At 33.0% G+C, this 24,787-nt stretch overlaps 2 protein-coding genes across 2 annotated transcripts; one reads left to right on the top strand and one right to left on the bottom strand.

Moving 5' to 3' along the window:
- Nucleotides 1-11,773: 11,773 nt before the first annotated feature.
- Nucleotides 11,774-14,553, top strand: LOC144575996 (cyclin-D1-1-like). Its single transcript, XM_078326266.1, has 6 exons — nucleotides 11,774-12,010; nucleotides 12,096-12,182; nucleotides 12,678-12,776; nucleotides 13,148-13,349; nucleotides 13,452-13,582; nucleotides 14,116-14,553. Exons 1-6 carry the CDS (start codon nucleotides 11,774-11,776, stop codon nucleotides 14,302-14,304), a joined length of 945 nt encoding a protein of 314 aa, XP_078182392.1. The 3' UTR covers nucleotides 14,305-14,553.
- Nucleotides 14,554-22,403: 7,850 nt separating this feature from the next.
- Nucleotides 22,404-24,018, bottom strand: LOC144575878 (uncharacterized). The gene is made up of 3 exons (XM_078326131.1): nucleotides 23,638-24,018; nucleotides 23,228-23,385; nucleotides 22,404-22,834 (listed from the first exon to the last, which is right to left on the bottom strand). Exons 1-3 carry the CDS (start codon nucleotides 23,909-23,911, stop codon nucleotides 22,709-22,711), a joined length of 558 nt encoding a protein of 185 aa, XP_078182257.1. The 5' UTR covers nucleotides 23,912-24,018; the 3' UTR covers nucleotides 22,404-22,708.
- Nucleotides 24,019-24,787: the final 769 nt, after the last annotated feature.

Raw genomic sequence — 24,787 nt, 5'->3', positions numbered from 1 at the left:
TCCATGCCTACTAGTTTTATAGTGCCATAGAATTTTTTTTTATATATATGAATCACGTAGAAATTTTAAATTTATATAAAACAAAGATGGTGATGAACCCGAGTAGTAAAAATAGTACAAAAAAATAGTACAAATGTACAATCCTTCCTCTCTTTTTTTTGTGATCAAGGATTTAAATAAGTAATAGGCCTTTATGTCTTATAATTTTCAGAAATAAGACTAAAAAATAATACAAAACTGAATTATTTGCTCCGAGTATCTTACTTGGTTCTGTTCATATATATAGTTCATGTGTCTATTGCTCTCCTACTTTTGCTACTCACATGTTAAGTGCATTTTTTTGTTAGTCGATATTATGCACATCTTTCGACACTAGGGGTGGAACCAGAATTTGAGTATAGAGGGGGCTAAATAATATCATTAATTTTTTTAAAAGAAAATTTCATAACACAATATAACACAAGATAAGAAGATCCTTCACATTTGATTTCACAAAATAATACAATAAATAACTAACACTAACAAATTGTCATGTCTATGAAAATCAAACTAAAAACATAATATTCATATATTTTTATTTAAATTTCGCCCTATAATTTTCTAAAAGATCAAATGCAGTAATAATCTCATATAATTACTCATGTTGAATAATTTTGCCTATTATTTAAATTTCGTCCGATGATTTCTTTCAACTTGAAATAAGTGTCTAACATGAACGTCCTTCTCTTCTTAGACATAAAATTATATGTATACAAATTACACAAAGAAATAAATCACTTCATCCTTAATTTCATACACAGATTATTCTTAACATAATTTTTTTACACAAATCCAATAATTAATTTAATAGATGAAGATGTAAATTTGTTTACACAAATCTCTTGAGAATCAATGATCTGATATAGAATAAAAGAGACTAAGAGATTAAATTATATATTCTTACAATTTACTGAGGTGTTGTATTGCCCCTGAGAACCAAAGAAGTTAAATTTGGTGGAGATGATCCAGACGGAGACGCTAAGTAGTTGCTTAGTTGGAGTCGTGGAGAACGGAGAGTTGGAGACACTTAAATTTTTATAGGATCGGATGTTAAGTGCTATAATTATAATTTGAAATTGTCTTCTTCAATTTGAGAATTTATCTATTTCAGTGACAGACACTAAGTTCTATATATAAAGGATTTTAATTTAATTTGTTCTTTTTTAGCACAAACACATAGAAATAGAAATAAATCTATTTTTGTAATCAGAAGGCCCACTGACATGACTGGCCCAAATATAAATAAATATAACTTTGTTTTTTTTTTCAATTTGACATTGAAGTTCTATAACTTTGTATATTATTATTAGGGGGGCTTATACATGTAAAACAAACTATATAGTTTTGTTTTTATATACTTAGAAATAAATAAATAATTCAAACTTTGGGGTGGCTTAGCACCCCCAAGCATACCTATGTTCCGCCACTGTTCGACACGACATATATATACACAACACGTTAGTTTGTGCGCTCTGCAATGACGTGTACGCATGCCATGTAGACAAGTGCATGCTGTGTTGATGCATACTCGTACCATGTAGTTGTGCGTGTTGTGTTCAGGGGTGAGAGACTACATAGTAGAGACTACACTATGTACAATGTACAACACAATACACAGTAGAGACTACATAGACACACATGTCAACATGGCACAGACACGTTGAAGCATGTTTGGATATGTCTAACATAACACGGGCATGCTGAGGAAAAAAAAGACAAAAAGGGAAAAAAGCATAACTAAAGGAATTCAACATAACACGACTTAACATGTCAGACGTGTCATCCCGACACGACGCGCTGGCACAACACTGTTGAATGTCTACAAACATGCATGTTCAGAATAGTAAAGTAAAAATGTAAAAAACTAACAACATACTTTTCATTTCTTGTCGAAATAATTTTCTCCTTACAATCAATTAAAACTTCAACACCCCCCCCTCCAACCCACCCACACACACACACAATTTATGAGGCTATGATTTGTTTCAGCATAAACAAAGGTAAGCTATCATAATTACCAAATGTGAATTATATCCAATCATCAATTGAATTGATCCGTTGCAGGCGCATCAGTGAGACCCTGTGCCAGGAGCTCAATCAATTCAGGCCACAGTATAATATATGATGTTAAATATAAATAGAATTTCAATTTTGAACTTGTAACGGCTCGTTACAATAGTGTCATATAATTAATAGGCTAAAAAATAGTGCCTTGTAATTAAATAGAATAGAGAATAGTGCAACAGCTAGTTTTTCATTTATTTTATAAATAGAGACACTTGTAATCAAAAAATAATATTACAATATAATTTATTTTCTTAATCTCTCTCTCTCTCTCTCTCTCTTGTCTTATAGAAATATCATGGTATCAGAGCAAAATACTCTGTGATCGAAAAATCAAAAAACCGCAACAAATTTCAGCAAAAGAAAATGGCTCAAGAAGAAGCAATGAACTTCTCGAAGCTAACAAATACTTTGCTCAATGGAAAAGAGCAGCATCTAGGGCCCTGAGTGGTTGAGAGATGTTAGAATACATCTCTGGTGAAAAGAAAAAACCATAAATTGTAGACACAAACAAGCTAACTCCTGACAAAACAACGGCAACAAAACAATGGAGAACAACAAATGATAGGATCATCACCTCACTACTAAACTCCATGGAGCCAGTTGTATCGGACCTCTTTATGATGGCCGAAACAGCACATGAGTTGTGGGAAGCAGTAAAAGCTATGTATGGTCAGCAAAATAACTTCTCACATATTTATCAACTTATGGAGGAGATTCAAAGAGAAAAACAAGGGTCAATAAGCCATACTGAGTACCTTAGTGCTCTTAAAAAAATGCAATGAGCTTCGATCCTACTGGCCACACTTCAGAGGTGAGCTGAGGAGGATGATATTTTTCAGTACCTCGCGGGTCTAAACCCAAGTTATGAAGCAGTAAGATCTCAAATTATGACCACGGTACCTCTTCCTTCTTATTCTCAAATTAAAACTTTAATTCAACAAGAGAAAATTAAGTAGGAGACTTGCCATGAATGGTCCATAGACTGCAAGCCATGAGGGACACGAGACTCATGGCTTAGCAATAAAAAATCTCAATTTTAATCAAAATCGCCCAAATCAGTCTAAAAATGAAAAATGTAACCATTGTAGAAATGATGGTCACACTCAGGATATGTGTTGGCATCTTTTGTTAGTTTGTAATAATCTAGAAGTCAATAATACGATAATTTATCATAAAGCTTTGTTCATGAATTGAATGTTTATTTATATATCATTTTGTTGCCTTGAGTATTATTGAATTTATGGATCATTTCGAGTTCATGACTGAAATTGTGAAACTCCATAATATAGATGATATATACTCTTAAAAGGTCACTGACCAAGGTAATTAGCAGGAACACTAATTACCGCGATAAGGTTAGTATGTGGATTAAAAGATGGTTAAGTTTTACAAACCACCTGACACGAGATGTCATTTTAATCACATAGATACATGTTCTAGGAACATGGTATTTGACAGACCCCGAATGAAACATTAAATAGAATTGTGTTCGTGTCATTTATGTTTTATTCAGTGTCACGTTCTAAAGTATGAGGTATTTATCATTCCCACTGAGAAATATGTATGTGTAATTGTTATCTACCGCTGTCCGTAAAAAGCAGTCATAACGGTGGCTTTTCCATATGTATAGCTTAGCTGAGGAAGTGATAGTTTACCAAGAATACTATTTGTCCCTCGTATTTTATACGACCTATAGCATCACTGGGCCCCTGATAGAGTAAGATTATCTGCTAGCGGTATAATTACAAGAGTAATTATATTTGATAATCTGCTCAAGATCAAGAAAAGATTCAGTTAGCAAGGATGACACACATCTACCTTGAAACTAATCTGATAGCTATGAGACAGAAGAACAGACACAAGTAAATTGTTTACTGGATCGTGATATTGTACAGTACAACATCATCTGTGTAATTGGATGGTCATGATGTGTTGCTAGATGCCGCTCATGATTATAGAAGTTAAAACAGTTTTAACTCTATTTACCAACATAACACAGATCCTATTGGGTCACACCATATAGGAGTTAATCGGAGAATCTTATTGTGATTGATTATAAATTGGTTATGATCAATAGTAAGATGGTTATAATTAATTATACGTGTTATAATTAAATTATAAATGTTATGTAAAAATAACAAGCAAAAACATTGGTTAATTTATAAACGTGTGTGACACGTTGTATAAAAGTTAACGGTTAATTTATAAATGTGCAGGACACGTTGTATAAATTACCGAGACAACAACCGCAAAAAAAAATATATATAATTGTTCAGAATAATTATACGAATATTATTTGTATTCGGGCCGAGGGCATTCGGGTCTTTTCAGATTCGTCTTTATCCGCATGACATGTCATCGATCCTATCCAGATGACACGTCATCGATCCTATCTACATGACAGGTCATCATCCTTATCCATTCAATGGCATATCTTGTTAATAGGCCGAACTTTGAGGGCATTTTGGTCTTTTGACAACCGACCCTAAACCCTATAAATAGGGGTGGAGGGGTAGAGAGAGAAACCACTAATTCACTCGTATCGTTTCATGTCGAAACGAATCGGTATTTTCTCTCTTTCTCGGTTTCTCTCCCAAATAGTATTTCGGTTGAGAAAAGAAAGTTATACGTAGTTGACGTATAATCTTGCGGGTTGTTGTGAAGTATATTTACGGGATTGATGAATAGTGTTTTCCTGAATTTCGCAGTATGTCAGTTTTGCTTATTTGTGAAACTGAGTAGCTGAAAATTCATGTTTACGAGTTTTCGTCTTTTCCCCGTGAATAGTATTTTTGCAGAATTCTGCGGTTTACGGTATTTCTGGCAAAAGAAATAAACCGCTCTCTGGTTAGTCCTGGTGGATAACCGATAGAGGCATCAGACATTTGATGCTCCGAGGAGAATCATTCCCGTGATGTAGCTCTACTCGCTCGGTCTGCATTCCATCTGTGATTTGGAAACAAGGTATAAATATGTTATATTAATCTATTTAATTGGTAAGTAGATTAAAGTTTTAGAAATCAATCATGGAGTAGATCTGTAAAAGGATTAAATTGGGTTTTTATGCCAAAGGAATACTGAAGGTGGACCGCCTTGGAAAGTTTCCTGACATACCCCGTTTAATCCTGAGCTTAAGTTGGCCGTAGAAATTTTTGTTCTACGGTCATTCCGCAGCTTAAGCCTAAACGGGTTTTGGTTACCCCAAAACCCAACATTTTTATCCTTATCTTAGACCAAAATAATTCAAAGGAAATGATTAGAATTGAAATTGGGAGAAAAACAGTGAAAAAAACAGAAGTTACGTTGTTTCTAATGAAGAGAAAGGGTTTAATGGGAGTTCGTCTAGAAGTGGATTCAGACCCAATAACATGATTCAAACCACCACTGGGAGTCGATTTACCACTAGTGGACCTGGTAATCAAAATTTTGGACCCGTTTACAACACTGGTGGACTCTCAAATCAAACCGCCAGTGACTACTTAGGTGTACCCATTTGGAACCTTGGCGAGCCTGTTAAAGCCTATGGCAGACCCGCTAATTCAACCACCATCGGAAATTTTGGAAACGAGTTTCTCTCAAATGGGACAGGAGGTGTTTTTTGCCCAGATGGGTCAATTTCAAGCAGGTCAGGAGGTAGTGATCAAATACAACAAGTTATACATCAGCTTTTTGCGCTAATAAGCAACCAAAACACTACCAATGCATGTGGTATTGCTTCTAACTCAAAAGATCTATTTTTAATCAAATTATTATAGATAGTGGTGCAACAAACCATATATTTGGTAACAAACAACTATTGTCAAACCTCAACCCGACCAATGGTAATAAATCATGGTTGCAAACGGTATGAAGGCAAAAATAAATGGCATAGGAGAAATTAACTGATGCAATAAACAAATTAAAAATATTTTATATTTAGAAACATTTCCCGTAACTCAATTTATGTAAATAAATTAACACAAGAATTAAATTGTAATGCGATATTTTCTTGTAAAAACATTGCATTTCAGGATCAAAAAACCGGCATGAAGATTGGTGAAGGATTTCTTGATAATGAACACTATTCATTAACTCTGATCTTTGGCACAAAAGACTTGGGTATCCTTCCTACAAGATTTTAAATAGTGTATTATATTTTAAAATTTTGAATTGTACTAATTGTGAAGTATGCAAGTTAGTAAAACAAACAAAGCATCATTTTTCTCTTTCTACTAGCAAAAATGAAGTTGTTTTCGATTTAGTACATTCCGATGTATGGGGACCGGCCCCAATTGATTCATATAATGGACTTAGATATTTTGTTATATTTAATTATTTATTGAAGATTTTTTCAAAAACAACTTGGCTATATTTACTTAAATCTAAGGATGAAAAAGTTTATTGCTTTTATGATTTTTTTTGTCTTATAGAAACACATTTTAATGCAAAATTGAAAATCTTTAGATCAGATAATGAAACATAATTATAAATAATAAATTTTCAAGTCTCTTTAGAGAAAAATATATTATACACAAAACAACTTGTATAAATACTTCCAAACAAAATGGAGTATTGGAAAATAAAAATAGACACTTATTTGAAAAAAACACGATATTTATTATTTCAAAATAATATTTCTAAAATTTATTGGTCGGATGCTGTACTTTCTGTCACTCATTTAATCAATAGATTTCCTAGTGTTATTTAAAAAAAAGTCCATTAAAAATTCTTTATCAACAAAAAAGAACTTATGACCATATGAGAGAATTTGGTTGTACAAGTTTCGTACATATCAAAAGAAAAGACAAGCTTGATTTTCTATCACAAAAAATGATCTTCTTGCGATACTCATCTTATAAAAAGAGTTATAATTGATATGATACAATTAAATAAAAATTGTATCTTTCTTGAAATGTTACATTTTTTTTTAAAATGAATCATATTTCAAAGAAAAAGAAATAATTCATCAACCATATTCAAATAATCAAAATGACAATATAGTAATGCCTTAGATGATTTGAATTTTGTTCCTAGAAATAACCATCAAGTTGTGATTAATAATCAAGAAAATGAGACTATTAATGCCAAAAATGAAAATGAAACAGAAGAAAATTTAACGGTTAGAAGATCATCTAAGAAATGACAACCATCAACTAGACTTAGAGACTATATAACCTATTCGATACAATATCCAATATAAAATTTGTGTCATATGACAATATTTCAACTGAATACCACACGTTTCTCACTAATATTGAAAAAGAATTGGAACAAAAAAATTACCAAGAAGCAATTAAAAGTCCAATTTGGTGCAAGGCTATGAATAAGGAATTAAAAGCCTTATAACAAAATGAAACTTGAAAATTATTTCTCTACCAAAAAATAAAAAACCGATTGGTTATAAATGGATATATTAAACCAAATATAATAGTGATGATACCATAGAAAGTTATAAAGCAAGACTTGTAGGTAAATAATTTATCCAAACCTATGGCATAAACTATAACAAAACCTTTGCACCGGTGGAAAAAATGAATACCGTGATAATTTTATTTTCCATTGCTGTAAATAATGGTTGGCACATTTACCAAATGGATGTTAAAAATATATTTCTTCAAGGAACACTTGAAGAGAGATGTATATGACACTACCTCCCAGTCATAAATTCGAAACCAACTCTAACTTGGCTTATAGGCTTAATAAATCAATCAATGGATTAAAGTAATCTCCATAGACATGGTATGACAAACTTAGTTATTATTTAATTTTTTACAATTTTAAAATTAGTAATGCATATCATTCTTTATTTACTAATTGTGATGGAAACAATACAACTCTCATTTTAGTGTATGTATATGACATCATAATTACCGGAAATAATTTAGAGCAAATCCAAAAAATTAAGCAACAATTAAAGAAAATTTTGACATAAAAGATTTAGGATATCTTAAATATTTTTTAGGAATAGAAGTAGCATCTTCGGATAAAGGACTATTTATTTTCCAAATAAAGTACACACTTGATTTATTAAAAGAAACCGGTAAGTTAGGATGTAAACCGGCCTCCACTCCAATTGACAACAAATACAAATTAAATAGTGAAGGTGGTGAACCTTTGAAAGACAAATCAATTTCAAAGATTTCTTGGAAAATTGATCTATCTAACGGTTATTCGTCCGAATATTTTTTTCTTCCATAAGCCAAATTAATAAATTTGTGCATTTCACCAAGAACACCACATTTAGAAGCAGTAAATAGAATTTTAAAGTTCCTAAAAAGTAATTCCAGGAAGGGTATTTGGGTGAAAAATAATAATTTTAATGATATATGTGGTTATTCCGATGCAGATTGGGCCGGAAGCTTCGATAGAAAATTAACAACAGATTTTTGCACATTTGTAGATGAAAATCTAGTCACATGAAAAAACAATAAACAAAATGTTGTGGCACGATAAACAAAATGTTGTGGCACAATCAAGCGCCGAAGCCGAATATCGTGTCATGACATCGACCGCAAGTGAACTAACAAGGATTAAGCAACTCCTATTAGACATGGGATTTAAAACTCAACAATCAATGAAAATGTATTGCGACAATAATTTGGCACGACATATAGCTTCAAATCCCTTGTTTCATGAGCGGACAAAACACATAGAATTGGATTATCACTTTATTAGAGAAAATGTTCAAGCAAAAGAAATTGAAACACCATACGTAAAAAGTGAAGATCAACTCACGGATATCTTCACAAAAAGCTTGGATCCGAGTCCATTTGAGAAAATTACAAGCAAGCTATGATTGTACGGTATTACATTTCTAGCTTGAGGAGAAGTGTTAAAATATAAAATAGAATTTCAATTTTAAATTGTAACGGCTAGTTGCATGTAGATACTAGTGTTATGTAATTAATATACTAAAAAATAGTGTCTTGTAATTAAATATAATAGTGAATAATCCTATTTTTTTTATTTCTTTTATAAATAGAGACACTTGTAACTAAAAAAATAAAATTAAAATACAATTTATTTTCTTAATTTCTCTTGTCCTACAAAAAATATCATCTGAGAAGTCATACCCAGTTTCAAAAAATTAAAGAAATAAAAGAACAACGACACTCAAACTATATATAAGTGGTAGCAAAGCTCCCAACAAAACTGAAGTTAATAGTCCAACCCTTCTACATATGCACTTATTTGGTTCTGTTCATAGTACGAAAATGAATTATTTTCTTCGAGCATCTTATTTGGTTCTGTTCATAGTTCATGTGTCTATTGGTCTCCTACTTTTGCTACTCATCACGTGTTAATTGCATTTTTCTTGTTAGTTGATATTATGCACGTCTTTCGACACAACACATACACAATACGTTAGTTTGTGCGCTCTGTGATGACGTGTATGCATGCCATGTAGACAAGTACATGCTGCGTTGATGCATACTCTACTCGTACCATGTACTTGTGCATGTTGTGTTCAGGGGTGAGCATAGTGACGAATGAATTATTCGGGTTCGGTTCGGCGAGATCAAAAATTCGTGATTCGGGTATAATTCGGGAATGATTCGGAATTATCTAGATCAGAAATCTCAGTCCTGCAAGGGAGTAAAAAAATAAAAAACCAAAAAAATAATTGTTCTTGTCAAAATTCAGGAAAAATTCGTGAATAATTCGTAAAATACGGGAAAAGTTCCTAAAATTCGGAAATTATTCGGGTTTAATTCGGTCAAAGTTCGGTCAACCGAATAATTCGGTGTTCGGTTCGGCATCACCCCAAAAAAGAATTAAACGGGTATAATTCGAGTACCTTGTCACTATGGGGGTGAGAGTATTCAGCACTATATACACTGTACAACACAATACGCATTAAAAACAACATAGACACACGTGTCGACATGGCACAACTAGTATTGTAAATAAAGGTATGCGATTATCAGATGGATAGAGTACCGTCAAGCGATTAATCATAAATAAACATTGAAACATGTTAATTTGGACACACCTAACATAGTACATATCTAAACTAGTGTTGTAACACAACACGGACACACCTAACGTACTTAACAACACACTTAACAGCATACTTTCATTTCTTGTCAGATTTTGTTTTTCTCCTTACAATCAATTAAAACTTTAAACCCCCCCCCCCCCCCCCCCCCCCCCCCCCCCCCCACCCCCCCCCCCCACACACACACACACACACAACCCACCCACCTACACACAACACAAGCACAATTTTGGAAGCTATGATTTGTTTCAGCATAAACAAAGGTAAGCTATATGAACCAATCATCGATCCGATGGATCCGTTGCAGACGCATCAGTGAGACCCTGTGCCAGGAGCTCAATCAATTCAGGCCACAGTATAATATCTGACAAGTCATACCCAGCATCAAGAAATAAAAGAACAACGACAGTACATGTCAAACTCAAGTGGTACGTAGCAAATTAAAAGCTCCCAACAGAACACTGAAATAGTCCTGCCCTTCTACAAATGCATTGCCGCATAATTGGCTCAACATACGTGGGCCCCATCGATCTTGCCAATCCTTTTGCAGCAGAATCTCTCTTTTTTGACAAATTAATATAAAATATATATAATATTAGATGGATTGTGGTGAAATTTTAATGTAATAGAAGAAAATAGTAAAAAAAGTTTATGCTTGCAAGTAATAACATTACATTTTAATATAAAAATTATGTTGATGGATTGAACTGATTATTTCGACTTTGAAAAGTAAACATAAATGATATGTGACACTATAAGATATTTGGACTTTCCTCCTAAAAACAATATAAGGGTTTTTTTTTTTTTCAATCACTATAAGATATTTGGACTTTCCTCCTAAAAATAATATAAGATATTTGGACTTTCCTCCTAATAACCATTGATTCAATCACCCTCCTAGATTGAATTTTCAAAATTCGAATCCTCCTTTCCTTCTCCCCCCCCCCCCCCCCCCCCCCCCCCCCCCCTGCAATCTATATTAATGCTGATGAATTGCATGTCTGATCGACTCAGGGGTGACTGAACCATTAATTCGGTCCTTCCTATCCTAAATTAAATCAATAGTCCAGTCATTGGTATTCTTTGAGAGAGAAAAATCATCAATTTGTTCCTCACAAATCAATTATTTCAATTTCTAAAAAAACAAAATATTTGCTCACAAGATCTCGCATTAGGCCAGCTATTGTAATCCGTTGTTCGTTGAATGAAATGACAAACAACATAATAGCATCTGCCATAAGGAGCAAGTCTAATTCACAACATAGACTATATACCCAATGTCCCACAAGCATAATTTGTAATTGTTCGATGAAACAAAGCCCAACTTTTATCTGTCATCCATATATATAATTAATACAAATAACCACCAATTATGGGCACATCATATCTGCTTTTATAATAAATTTCCTTCTTGTTGTCACATTCCTAGTACGTACAATTAATATTTTATATCTAGGGTTTCCCTAAACAGATGCTACATTTCGTTTCTCAGTTGGATATCTCACGGTTTATGCGGAAACAGGTCTATGCAAGTATCTCATTCTTTCAATAGTATCACATGTATAAATACATTTCCTTCAAGAGAACACATTATTCTTGCCTTCTCTTCTCCTCTCTCTCTCTCTCTCTCTCTCTCTCTCTCTCTCTATTTCCTCTCTGCCTCTCATGGTTAGGAAATGATTTGCGACCATGCCACTAGGCTTACAGGATCTTTTGTGCAGTGAAGATGCTGAATCACTTGAATCCGACTCAGGTTTGAATAGGTGCTCCACAAATGTATCTTTCTCGGATGATGATAAAGAAGTGCTTGCCAGGCTTATAGAAACCGAGTCGGACCACTCAATCCGGTCTGATTACGTAAGCCGTCTCCGTTCTCACTCATTCGACTTGTTTTCAAGAGCAGATTCTGTATCATGGGTTCTCAAGGTTTTTTCTTTTAATGCTTATAATGATGGATTAAATTTTTTAACTTTTTTTTCGATTACTATCTACTGATAAGAAAATAGTACAGGCACGGGCTCGTCACCTTTTTCTTCCTGTAACTGCATATCTAGCCGTGGATTACATTGATCGGTTTTTCTCACTCCACCGATTATTGGTATGAAATTTGTTTATTTAGTATATATAGACTCTAGAAAACATATATTATAGGATAAACATGAGAAATCATTTGTACCTGAAGTTATGCTGTCAGTACAAAAGTGTTAATCATTGCACTCGTTACATTCTCTAATACTAAGAAAATTTGCAACGGAAAAGAGTGAGAATGTCATAACGGTATAAACGGGTTTTTTTAACGGCTAAAGTCACAATAACCATTGGTTTCCAAACATGATTTTTAACTAATCCTAAATTAAATATTGTTTTAAATCAAGAATGGAACCCGCTATGACGGACAAGTATTTGCCAAGGACTCGGTTGATAGTTTAGCGGTGAATGTCAAATTAATATTTTAAATAATGACGATGGTGATTAAAGTTGAATTTAAAAATAAGTTATCAAAATACGCATGAATATTACTTGTTTAGATTGAGGATAAGCAAACATTAATATTGAAATCACCATTGACAAATGTTAATTTTTGGTAAGACAGGAAGAAAAAGAATGGGGAATGCAACTCTTGGCAGTTACATGCCTCTCTCTTGCTATGAAAATGGAAGAAACTTTTATTCCTTCCCTTCTTGACCTTCAGGTATATATATAGATGCATTTTTTTTTTTTTTTTTATAATTGCATCTTTCCTCTCTGATATATTTACTCTTAAATGTGCATATATCAAATAGTATTTTGTTATTAAATGGGTTAACTTCCATTGATAGACAATAAATGCCTTACCAATTTAAGCTCCTTGTAATTAATTAATACACAGTATTTTTGTTCTGTAGTACACTAAAGTTTCATCATCTTTTTTTTTTTATATGTTACTGTTGTAACACAGTAGATATATATCATATATATGGCCTTGTGCCATTAAATTAGTAGCTATATATATATAGTTTTAGAAACAGTCATATCTGACCTAGTCAACTATAACTTATCACTGTGCCTGTACTGTTGACACAGGCTGATAGTGGTGAATTTGTTTTTGAGGCTAAAACAATTCAAAGATTGGAGCTCTTAGTCTTAGCTGCACTGGACTGGAGGCTCCGGTCCGTGACCCCCTTTGAATTTATTGAATTCTTTGCGTACAAGGCGGATCCATCCGGGAAATACGCCAGATATTTGGTTTCCAGAGCTACTAAAATCATTTTATCTACTTTGCATGGTATGGTACCTATATACTATATATGTATATATCCAAATAAGATATGTTAAGTTTACATAGATATATAAGCAATATTGTATTGTATTGCTCAAAATATTGTAGAAATAGATTTCCTGGACCACAGGGCATCTTCATTGGCAGCAGCTGCCATAATTTGTGCAAGTGATGAGATTCAAGATCTGGCATTTACTAATCTTGACACTGCTGTTGTATGGTGCAGTGGTCTCACTCAGGTAAGCATGTTATATTATTCTAATTGTTTTCTAGCCTATGGTAAATAGTAAATTTCAAAATGAAAATTTCACAAGAGAGTTTCTAGCCTATGGTAAATAGTAAATTTCAAAATGAAAATTTCACAAGAGAGTATTGTATATATATCTTTTTTTATGGTCATGTTTGATTGTGAAGTAAGAGGTAGATATCTTACTTTACACTTAAGTTGTCATACGATTGATGATGAAGTAACAATATAATTAGTTAAATCACCGCCTCAGGAGAATTAACTTAATCTACTATATATTACTCCGCATGTAGCTAGGATCCATTGTCATAGACATTTGATTATTTTTTTAAATTTCTCTCTTTTCTAGTCAATTTAGTTTAAGCCATGACTTAACTGACAAAAAGATGTAGAACAGGAAGTGTAAGATGGAATAAGCAATTAGATCCTTGTTAAATTTAAATAGCAATCAAGCATGACCTTTATATGCAACTAAAAATAATGAAATAAAATTTTCTCTCTTTATAATTTGACAAAATTTTGCAGGATGGAATTGGTAGCTGCTATCAATTAATGAAACAAATAGCGGTTAATAGCAATGTTGAGAGAAAACAACCAGTAATCCTTTCGCAGCAGAGAGTTATGCCGGGTGTCCGTGTCGAGTTCGCTTCTCTCTCCTCTTCCCCTCCATCGAGAAGAAGGAAGCGAGAGGAAAGAGATCCAATGTTTACATAGAACGAAATTTGTCGATTCCTTTCCATTTCACAAATTCATGGGCATAATAGTTGCTCCTAATGAGTTTTTTGTGATTTACTTAATCAATTTGCAAATAAATATGTGGTTTACTTAATAATTAAGCCATTATTACACTCATGCATGTCATACTTCACTTCTTCCTTGTTTATCTCTCTAAATTATAAGGTAAAGAGGTTCAATTGTGTAGTATTATTTAATTGTGGAATGCAAGGCATTGAGTTTAATAGAGATCCTGATATCCTTAATTTTGAGGGCACATGGCAGAGTTGCACTTAATTAATCAATCAATACTCAATGCATGGTTTAATGATGGAGGTGATATTTCCAAGTTGAACATTTCATTTAGTATTGGGTGCATTATTGATCATATTTTGGCCCAGATTGTCAGGATGTCAGCTCTGGCTGTTTGTCAAAATGCATTAAAGGATCCTCTTTTTTGTTTATTTTTTCTTTGTAAATTTCTTAGAACTCATTACAGTTGCCCTGATCATCTCCATTCTTGATTGATTATGGCAGTCGACTGCCATTGAGAGGATGACAATGGTACTTAATCTAAATATATATATATATATATATATATATATAGATGGGCTATGGTGCATTGCAATGCATGAACCCCCTTATGCATTGCACTATAATCACGGATTTAAAGTCCAAACGACCGATCCGAACCGTTAGATGTTTAATCCATATTGAAATGTGCTTGGAGACCAAATTTTATATTTTTTGGAATTTTTTTACTATTTATTAAGCATTTTTGAAAATTGCTGTTTTGCTGTAAACAGTAAAAAACAGTAAAATTTTCTGGACCATCAGATCAGCGACTTTCAAAATTGCTTAATAAATAGTAAAAAAATTCCAAAAAATGTAAAATTTGGTCCCCAAGCACATATTAATATGAAGAACAAGATGAACGGTTCAGATTGGTCTTTTGGACTTTAAATCCATGATTAATAGTGCAATGCATAAGATGGTTCATGCATTGCAATGCACCATAGCCCATCTCTATATATATATATATATATGGGTCCGGCTATATATATATATATATATATATATATATATATATATATGGGTCCAGCTATATATATATATAACACAACCTATACAATTATAACCAAAATGTAAAATTTGATCTTCAATCACATTTTAATATGGATATCATGTTAAGCGGTTCAGATCAATCATTTAGACTTTAAAAACAGAGATAAGAATGTGAAATGCAAGAGGGCCCATGCTTTATAAAGCACATTAAGCGACAGAGACATACATATTCATTAATTCAACAACCACAATTACAAGAGACATATGGATCAAGATACTTGTTCTGGAACAGGGCAGGCCTGAATACAAAAAGATATGCATCTGCAGGTCTCTTGTGTATGTTAGCAGTGTTGGGGAATCATAAAGGTCAAACAATTATCTAGAAATCAAACAATTACATCTTATATAGGAGTCAAACACTTACACTCCGGGGAAGGAGAAACAGTTCCCCACCTTAACCTAAAGATCGTCCTATGTCAAAGAGACCCAAAACATAAATCATAAGTGCGAAACATAATACCTGATTCCATGTCGTTTGTCATGGAATAACCAAAGCCTTGTAGAGCAAGCCGTCTCCGTGAGCACAAGACAAGTCTTCAATGGCAAGAAGTCTTTCTCGCCTTTTATCGTCGGGTCGAGGAATAAGTCTTCCAAGACAACAAGGTGTGGCCCTTGAGAAATCATCTCCATATTTCCTAATGGTTTCTCTTCTCTATTCTTTGATGGTGGAAGAAGAAGAGAAGGCACACAGAATTGTATTTTTCTTAAGAGAAAAACATATGTTCAGTTTCTGTGTTTTTCTTTGTTACCTTGTGCCTTGGGGACCAATTCTTATATATAGAGATGTAGAGTCGACATATTGCCAAACCCTAACCCTAAACTGATTTTCTGGCCACATGTCAACTTAAAAGAAAAGTGCATCAAAAAATGTGCAACTGCATCAAAATCCGTGCAGCAGGTTGAGAATCGATTTCCTTAATTGCAAATTTTATAATCAGTCCATCAATGATTTGATATTTGCCTAAATTGTTCTACACATTTATGGATCACATCCTAATGAATATATTAATTGTCTATTACCTTATTTGATCACTTTAATTGACAATCATATATGACAATAAACAATCCATAATTAGATTACATATATGCTCAATGTTGGCATTAAATCCAACGAAGTTTGCAATAAATCCAACAAGCAGGGGCGGGTCCAAGATTTATGTCAGGGTAGGGCACTAATCGAGTTCAAACCCATTAACTTATCGAGTATACAATTGCAACTCAATCCCTATAACTATGTTTATTAAAAATATGTTATAATCATGAAATCGATTGACACTGTATTAAAATATTTTTTTCTATGCTAATTAAAAATTCGTCTGGCACAGTTCAAAGTGGGACTGTTCTTAGAAATTAGCAAACTGAAGTTAAAACTTAGATGAAAATTTAACCAAAATATATGTATTGAATAATAAAATGTTCAAAAAGTTTTGCCAGTCTATTTCCTTAAAATTGTAATGATAGGTTTACCGTCAGATATTTCTTGTTCTCTTCTTCTCTCTCATTCTATTTATGAAATAGAGCATCACACTCATAAAAAAAAAATATGCAAAATCGAGCAAAGCACAGAAGGAATCAGTTCAAGAATCATACTAGCTCAAGCCATAAGAGACACTACATTGTTCTAGGGGTAGACATACTAAACAATTAGTACTAGATCAAAAATAAAAAATTCAAATCTATAAGTAGACATTTGCCTACCCCAATTCCTTCTTGGGTCCCCCCATGTGTGTTAGTGTGCTTGAACATGAGACCTTGAAAGACATGGTCGATCATAACGGTCTTTTAGTGTGGATCTCGGGACAGGTTTGCTCCTCCCCGTTGCAACAATCCACATTAAATCACGGTTCCTTACTTCCAAAGCAAACATGAACTGAGGCCTGCGGTCCGAATTAGGCTGTTGAACACTGACAACAAACAAGGCATCAGATTGCCATTTTTGGGTATAACAAAGCACAAAGATGTTGCCATCCTCCCCTTTGAAAACCTCAACCGGAAGTGCCGAGGTAAGAGAAATTCGAACGGTTTCTCCGTAGCGGAAATTGCGCAAGGAAATTTGGTGATCCTTTGTCAGATGCTCCTGTAATGCCCCTGTAGAACCTGAGAAAGGACACCCTGTTTCTGGACAGAAGCACGGAAGAAATAAATGTTAATCAAAGTGTGGCAAAATTTGTTAAATAAAAACCCATCTTAATTCAACCTTAAAAAAAACCATATAAATTCAAATTTATCAATGGTTTGTGCATGACAATATAACTAAAGGTTTATTTATTTCTTCCTCCTATCCGAAACAAGTTCATGAGTTTTTCTTTAATTATCTAAACTAAATTCTCCTATTTATTTGTACATGACATATATGTACGTGCTAAATAGCAGCATATTTCAGAAAGGAAAACTGATTCAGTAAAGCTGTTTTTTGAAACGATATTTGGTGGCAAGGGACAATTTATGGGGGTGGTCCGGGTGGAAATGTTGTAGTAATAAGATCGGCATTTTACATGATTGTATAACCTATGAATATAAACCAATAAGATCTTCACAGTATAATTCCAATATTTTGGATGAGACAAACTTACAAATATTATAGTATAGTATAAAAACATGTTATAAGATGGCCTGCTAAATTAACGGCCCAGTTCAAGAAATGACTTGGTTCTTTCTGGTCTTAGGCCTCAAATTGACCTCATGATATAATTTATCCAGGCCTATTATATGGGCTCAAATTAAGAGGTAAATCAGCACTGCATACCGACAGGTAAAGAAATCAAATGTGTACTGAATACTGATCTGCAGTCCTTTTGGTCACTTTCAAATAATAAATATTCATATTAAATGCTGATAGCTACAGCTTCTATCCGATCAAGACAAAAGGAAATTAAAAAAAAAAATAGAATAAGGTGGAAGTTTTCACAATTTTTTATTTATAGAAGTTATTTCAAAACAATATAGAGCAATAGAAGGATTGTCCTGAGATTTTAATTCCATAGAAGGAACTGAATTTTTTTATACAAATATTTTTAATATAGCTATTTATCAAAAAATTTAATAAAATGTAGTTTTTCTTATTTATAGGTCCCTCTAAAATCGGCTCTTGCAACTTCACCAGGGATAGATTAATTAGATGTTACTACTGTTATGGATGCGGAAAGTCATATTTTTTTTGTCGAGAAAAATGGAGAGACCTTGTCCAAAGGACTCCAATCACGTATTTATCTCTCTTGCAGATTGGAATTATCAGAAGAATTTAGACTTCAGTGGTATAAGTTATCGTTTTATAAAATGTCTAAATGTTATTCTTACCAAATTCTTTAGTTTTTGTCGGTATTTTCAACGCAATTAGGAGGCGGAAAAGCCACGTGAAGTAAAATCGTTTATCTCGTTGTCTCCGCTTCCGATCAGACGATATGGTACAATTCTGATTCCATTTTGTGTTTTAAGCGATTTTGCTATGTTCCGATCAAAGAGTAAATGGACATGAATGTTACTTGTTGCATTAAAGATAAGTAGACAAAAATATTAAATATTAACTTTATTTCTATCACTTAAGAGAGTACTACAAGATATGTATTTCTCATATTCACTCATGCACACTCCTCACATCTCTATTTATACTAGCATATGTCGGTGGTGTAATTTTCTAGACAATACATGGTTTTCTATTACCGACTTTACTAATACCGGTTAGTATTTTCTATATTATAAATACAAATCTACAAAATTCTAAACTACAATATGAACCTCAGCATGTACATGTATCTTGAATAATCCAGAAGAAGAAATTGAACTTGGACCTTTGCTGCTGTGATTTCAACAAAACACAATGACTTGATGTCTAGAGAAAGGGCGAACAAGAAAGTTGCGGCTATGTTTGAAAATGGCATAATGAATTATCCAAACCGAGAATGATCTTCAATTTTGATTTCTCCAAACTAAAAATGGTATTTTGGATTTAATTTTATACTAAACTTGGTAGTCTCCGGTTCGAAACCATATTAAACCGAGAATGATCTTCGACTTTAATATACTATCTAAATAGGAGCAATGCAAGTTAATTTGCTAATGGATATCAATTATGATATATTTTGTTAATTTGCACATTATATAACTATTTTTTTATAAATACTTAGCTTCTTAGATGAAGTGTTGATCTATTTTCAGCTGAGTTTTAAGATAACTAAAAGTTTGTTTCGATTTCTTTATAATTGTTAAATGTTTGTTTCGATTTCTTTAGAATTGCTTAAAGAAATTATGAAAAACAAACTTATTCATTATGTAGGATAAAATTGTTTCAAACAATCCATCTATTACCGTATATTATTTTTATATTTTTCTATAAATAAAAAAATAGCTCGGAACTTTTCTTTGAGTACTAAAGATAAATGGAACTGCAGATTTGTCGTGCATTAATTAAGTTGAATAGGATGTACCTAATGTTTTTTTGTGTTTATCTCATTTAATGGCGTGATGTACCAACTTTTCAATTGGTTCGCGTAGCCTATTAATCATGATCAGGACTTTTGATGATGACTATTTGGCAAATTAATATAGAGAAAAGGGACAAATGTGCAAATGTAGACTTGAAATTTCATGATGGAGCTATTTTGTCAATGCTAATTTTAGCAACTCAACTATGAGTTGGAATTCAATGAACTGAAATTATTAGGAAAAAATGGAACATAATTTGGTAATTAATTATGTTGTGAAGAAAGTACTGGTATCATAAAATTATCAAACCAAATTAGGAAGGATATTATCTATCATTCTCAAAATAGTTGTTAAAGGTTAAATATTCAGCACTTAGAAAATAGACAATTATTTTTATTCTATTAAAATACAAAAAAAAAATATCATATTGATGATATTTTTTTATTTCTCAGAAAAAGTACGTGACTGTTCTCCTTTTTTTCTTTTTCTTTTTTTACTGATTCTTCTCCATGTGTCCTGCTTAGGGGTGAGTAAATCGCTCATAACTCGTGAGCCGCTCATAACTCGCTCATTAACAGCTCGCCTAAACTCGCTCATTTATCCGCTCATTAACAACTCGCTCATTAACAACTCGCTCATTTACTTAATGAGCGAGCATGAGCATGACCCAACTCGCTCATTAAGAATTTGTCACATTTAATCCCTGCCACATTTAATCATGTGTAATTCTGTGTAACATTTAATATACTAATAATATTCATGAATCATGGTTTCATATTTATTTTTTTTGTAAATCGCAGAAGTGCAAAACCAAAACCTATCTAAAGCCCAAAACCTGTCTAAAGCCCAAAACCCAAAATCTAACAGACGAACCAGTAGGACCGTCACAAGTAGGACCGTCAAAATTTGCATTATTGTTTTCATATTTAACAGACGAATCATATTTATTGTTTAAGATGAATTTTCATTATTGTTTTCATCATACAAATTTGCAGGTATGTGACAAGGAAATATCTCTGTGTATGTCACAAGTAGGACCGTCAAAATCGACAAGACGATAGCTGTTGGATTTTTTTAGTTTCTGTTGGATACTTGAATTATTCTATTTTTGTAATATGATTATATTTTTGTTGAATTTTTATTATATTTTATTTAAATGAATTATGACAATTTATTATGATGATTTTTAACAAATTTTGTTATGCGTCGGTACACTATATAATTTTGTTATAAGTCACAAGTCATAACTCGTGAGCCGCTCATAACTCGCTCATTAAAAACTCGCTCATTAACAACTCGCTCATTTATCCGCTCATTAACAACTCGCTCATTAACAACTCGCTCATTTACTTAATGAGCGAGCACGAGCATACCCTAACTCGCTCATGCTCGCTCATTAATCACCCCTAGTCCTGCTGTATGGATAAAATCTGAACAGTACCTACCAGTCAGGAAATTAAATTGCACCAGAGCAAACAATCTTGTTACTGTCTTTCTGAGCTTATCCAATATTTTGGATTTCCAAGTACTGTCCTTGAATGTAACGTACGTCAGATTTCTATTAATTCCATGTGTGACAATGTACCATACCTCTGATAATATAATTAAATATTATTTCATCATACTTAAAAAACTAATTTCCTTCTATGATAACTATTTCAAAACACTGATTAATTTGGAGCATCTGAAACAGATTTGGAATTCTTCTTAGCAAAACCAGGTAATTTCAAATGCCCTGGTATCCCTTGACACAGGTATTAGTAGAAAGAATCATACCGGCATGAAAGAATTAAAGAATAAAATGAAATACTTATGATAAAAAAAGATATATTATATCAAAAGTGGGTATCCCATATTGTATTGTTTTATGCAGATAATAAGTGCCAGTAGGAATTGAGCTGTAACCTGGAGCCCATATGGAAATCAATTTATATTGATTGCATTAGTTTTAAAGGGGACTCCATTGAACCGCCTTAATTAAACTCACAGCTCAAAAGCTTAGCACTGTTTGAGACATGATTTCCAAAGCATTACATGATTTTGGTTTATTTTGATTTAAATAAGATAATTGAGTTGTTGCTGTTGTGGTTCTAATTATTGGTTATGTAATGTTCTAATTATTGGTTATGTAATGAGAACAGTAAGGCAAGTTCGCAAAGTAAACGTGATCTGATGTGATGTGACGTGTCGTGATCAAAATTTATTTTCAAAATATATAGCAAAGACTAAATTGTGGAGGGCAATAAAGCCAACATTACCACACGTGACATGACTAATCACATTTATTACATAAAATTATAATTAAAAATATTAAAAAATAAGAAACTCTTACAAAATAAATTACAATAAAAAATAATGGTAAAAAAATTAGTCACGTTACATGACGTGTCACTTTTAATCGAAAGAAGACACATCAATTAACACGCAAGTCATGTCATGTGTCGTGACGAAACTGGTATCAAAACAATTAATTGTTAATTAGTTGATCAGTATTAGAAGCTAAAATATATGTCAGATATTGTTAAAGCTAATTGCATACATGACACTAAAGATAGAATATTATTACCTCAGTAGAATTGATTCCTTAGATTTTTCAATAAACTAAATAATTTGGACCAAAATGTACATTAACATGAGATCATCTATATCAAGATTTCAAGCTTTTGTGATGAAATGAAATTATTTCTCTCTAATTTTCATCTCACTGAAATGAAATCTCACCGGAAAAAACCACTTCTCGTTTCTCCACTCTTGATTTACCGACACCATCTCGAACTCCTCTCGGCTTGATTTTGCAATTAGCTTGCTTTGGATCAGGCAAATCTTATGATACAAGTATAGATCATGAAAAAAAGTATCAGTTCATCGCTTCAGAAATACTAATCAATGAAGGACGCCAGTGCCGAGCTCGGTTTATCGGTTGTGTACTGCTACTGCTACTCCCGTTACTTCTATGCTTCTGATCTCTCTCCTGTTTAATTACCTGAATAATTGTTCAAAGAGCTCTGGTCAAGATTTTTTTTTTTAAAGTGATCAAGACATTTTTAATGTTAAATTTAAATACAACCTCTAAATTAGTTTAAGTTATATATTTATTTCTGAAAAGCCAAGTAATCAAGTACATCCACATCAATCCACAGAGGAACCTACTGCTCTTTCTGCAACTAGCCTCCGTACTGTCAAATTATATACTACTGGTTTGACAGATTTGTTTATGCATGTACTTTGATTTGTCATTTTCTTTCAAATTATATTTATATAATTGCCTCTTGCAGCTATGAATCACAAAATAGCATCTAAATATACAAACATAAATTCAAATTGCTAAAACACCTGAAAAAATCCTAAAATTTATTATATCCCCAAAATATTTTACCTTATCACTATGAGCATCACTATGTCTTCTTTGGGCTGCATTTTGCTTTTCATGGTGATTTCTATGCTTCTCTTTTAGCTTTTGTTTCTCATCTCCCAAATCATTTTGCATTTTCTTCATTTTGTCAGATTTCCTTGCTTGAAGAGCCTTTGTCACTTCTGCAAAAACAAAACAAAAATAACATAAAATAAAATAAATAAACTCACAAATTAATCATTCCACCTTCATTTCTGCATCCACAACACACAAAAAAAACAATTATACTGCACCAACCAAAGTTTGGACCACTTGCAGAATCAATTTTCTTCTCCATCAAGGTCCTCAAAACTTGGTAAAATTTGCAATGTGGCCCCCAACTATTTGTTTTTTGCAAAGTTTGCGAAATCAACATGCACAACACAAAGTATTACCTTGAGATGTGATAAGCCGATAAACTTGGCCGAGCAAGAGCATATCTTTCGGCTTGAGCAATTTAACACGAGTAACTCTTGCAGCGCCGCTCTCAGCCCCGCTTTCCTGCTTCTTCTCCTTATCCGAAACACATACGATGACGAGCGCAACGTAATGCCCCGGGTTGGTTTTCATCACATCAGCCACACTCGTCGGCCAATACAATCTCTCCACCTTTCCTCCCGGGTGCTGTATGATCACCGTTGCCGCCTCGGCTGCCTGACAATTGCCCATGATATTTATCTCTCTCTCTCTCTCTCTCTCTATATATATATATCTTAATTTATATTGGAGGGTTGTGTAAAGAAGAGAAGAGGGAAGAGAGAGCACTCAATAGTACAACTGTGAGATTTGGCAATCAGATATGACTTATATGAGTTATGAGAGGAAGAGCTTGTTTAAGAGGAACACACACACTTCTCCTGGGGTGGATGGACTACTGTGACACGTGGCGGAGTGTCAGTGGACAGGCGGTTGGTGTACTTTTGTTTAGGCACGGTTCATGAGACACTAGTGGAGTGCCAGCCCAGCTGAGCAGGCCTTCTGTGTTTTGTGCCTTTTCTTTTTATTTTATTTTTTTTTTTTTTGTGAATCTCTCTCTCTCTCTCTCTCTCTCTCTGGAACTGTGAACTCTATTATAGGAAGCGTGAGATTCTTCTATTGGGTCATTTTGAACCCACTTCACTGTTTTTTTACTAATTACTAGTGCATGGAAATACGTTATGGTTATGGATGAATTATTGCGACTCTGCTAAGTCTGCTTTTTCTTTTTTCATTGGGAAATGCTCTTTATTTGTAGCTTGAAGAGGGAAAAAAAATAATGTAATAATATAGGTGCCATCCTAACCATGATTATTTAATATAGATATAATGATGTTCTATTCTAACATCATTTCAGTTATTAATATTTTTTTAATGGCAAATAAACTGTCTAAGTATACATACAATGAGAAGTATATATAATATAATACAATAAATATGTTATTGATTTGTGCAATAATATTATTGTATAATAATTTCAGAAAAATCGAAAAAATTTAATCACTCCGACCGTCTTTAATATTCGTGCCAAAGTAGATCCAATGGTTTGATCTAAACTCAAATTTGAAT

Source organism: Carex rostrata, chromosome 24 (genome assembly GCF_964058835.1).
Source record: "Carex rostrata chromosome 24, lpCarRost1.2, whole genome shotgun sequence".
Classification (NCBI taxonomy): domain Eukaryota; kingdom Viridiplantae; phylum Streptophyta; class Magnoliopsida; order Poales; family Cyperaceae; genus Carex; species Carex rostrata.
This window is presented reverse-complemented; position numbering and strand designations above follow the sequence as displayed.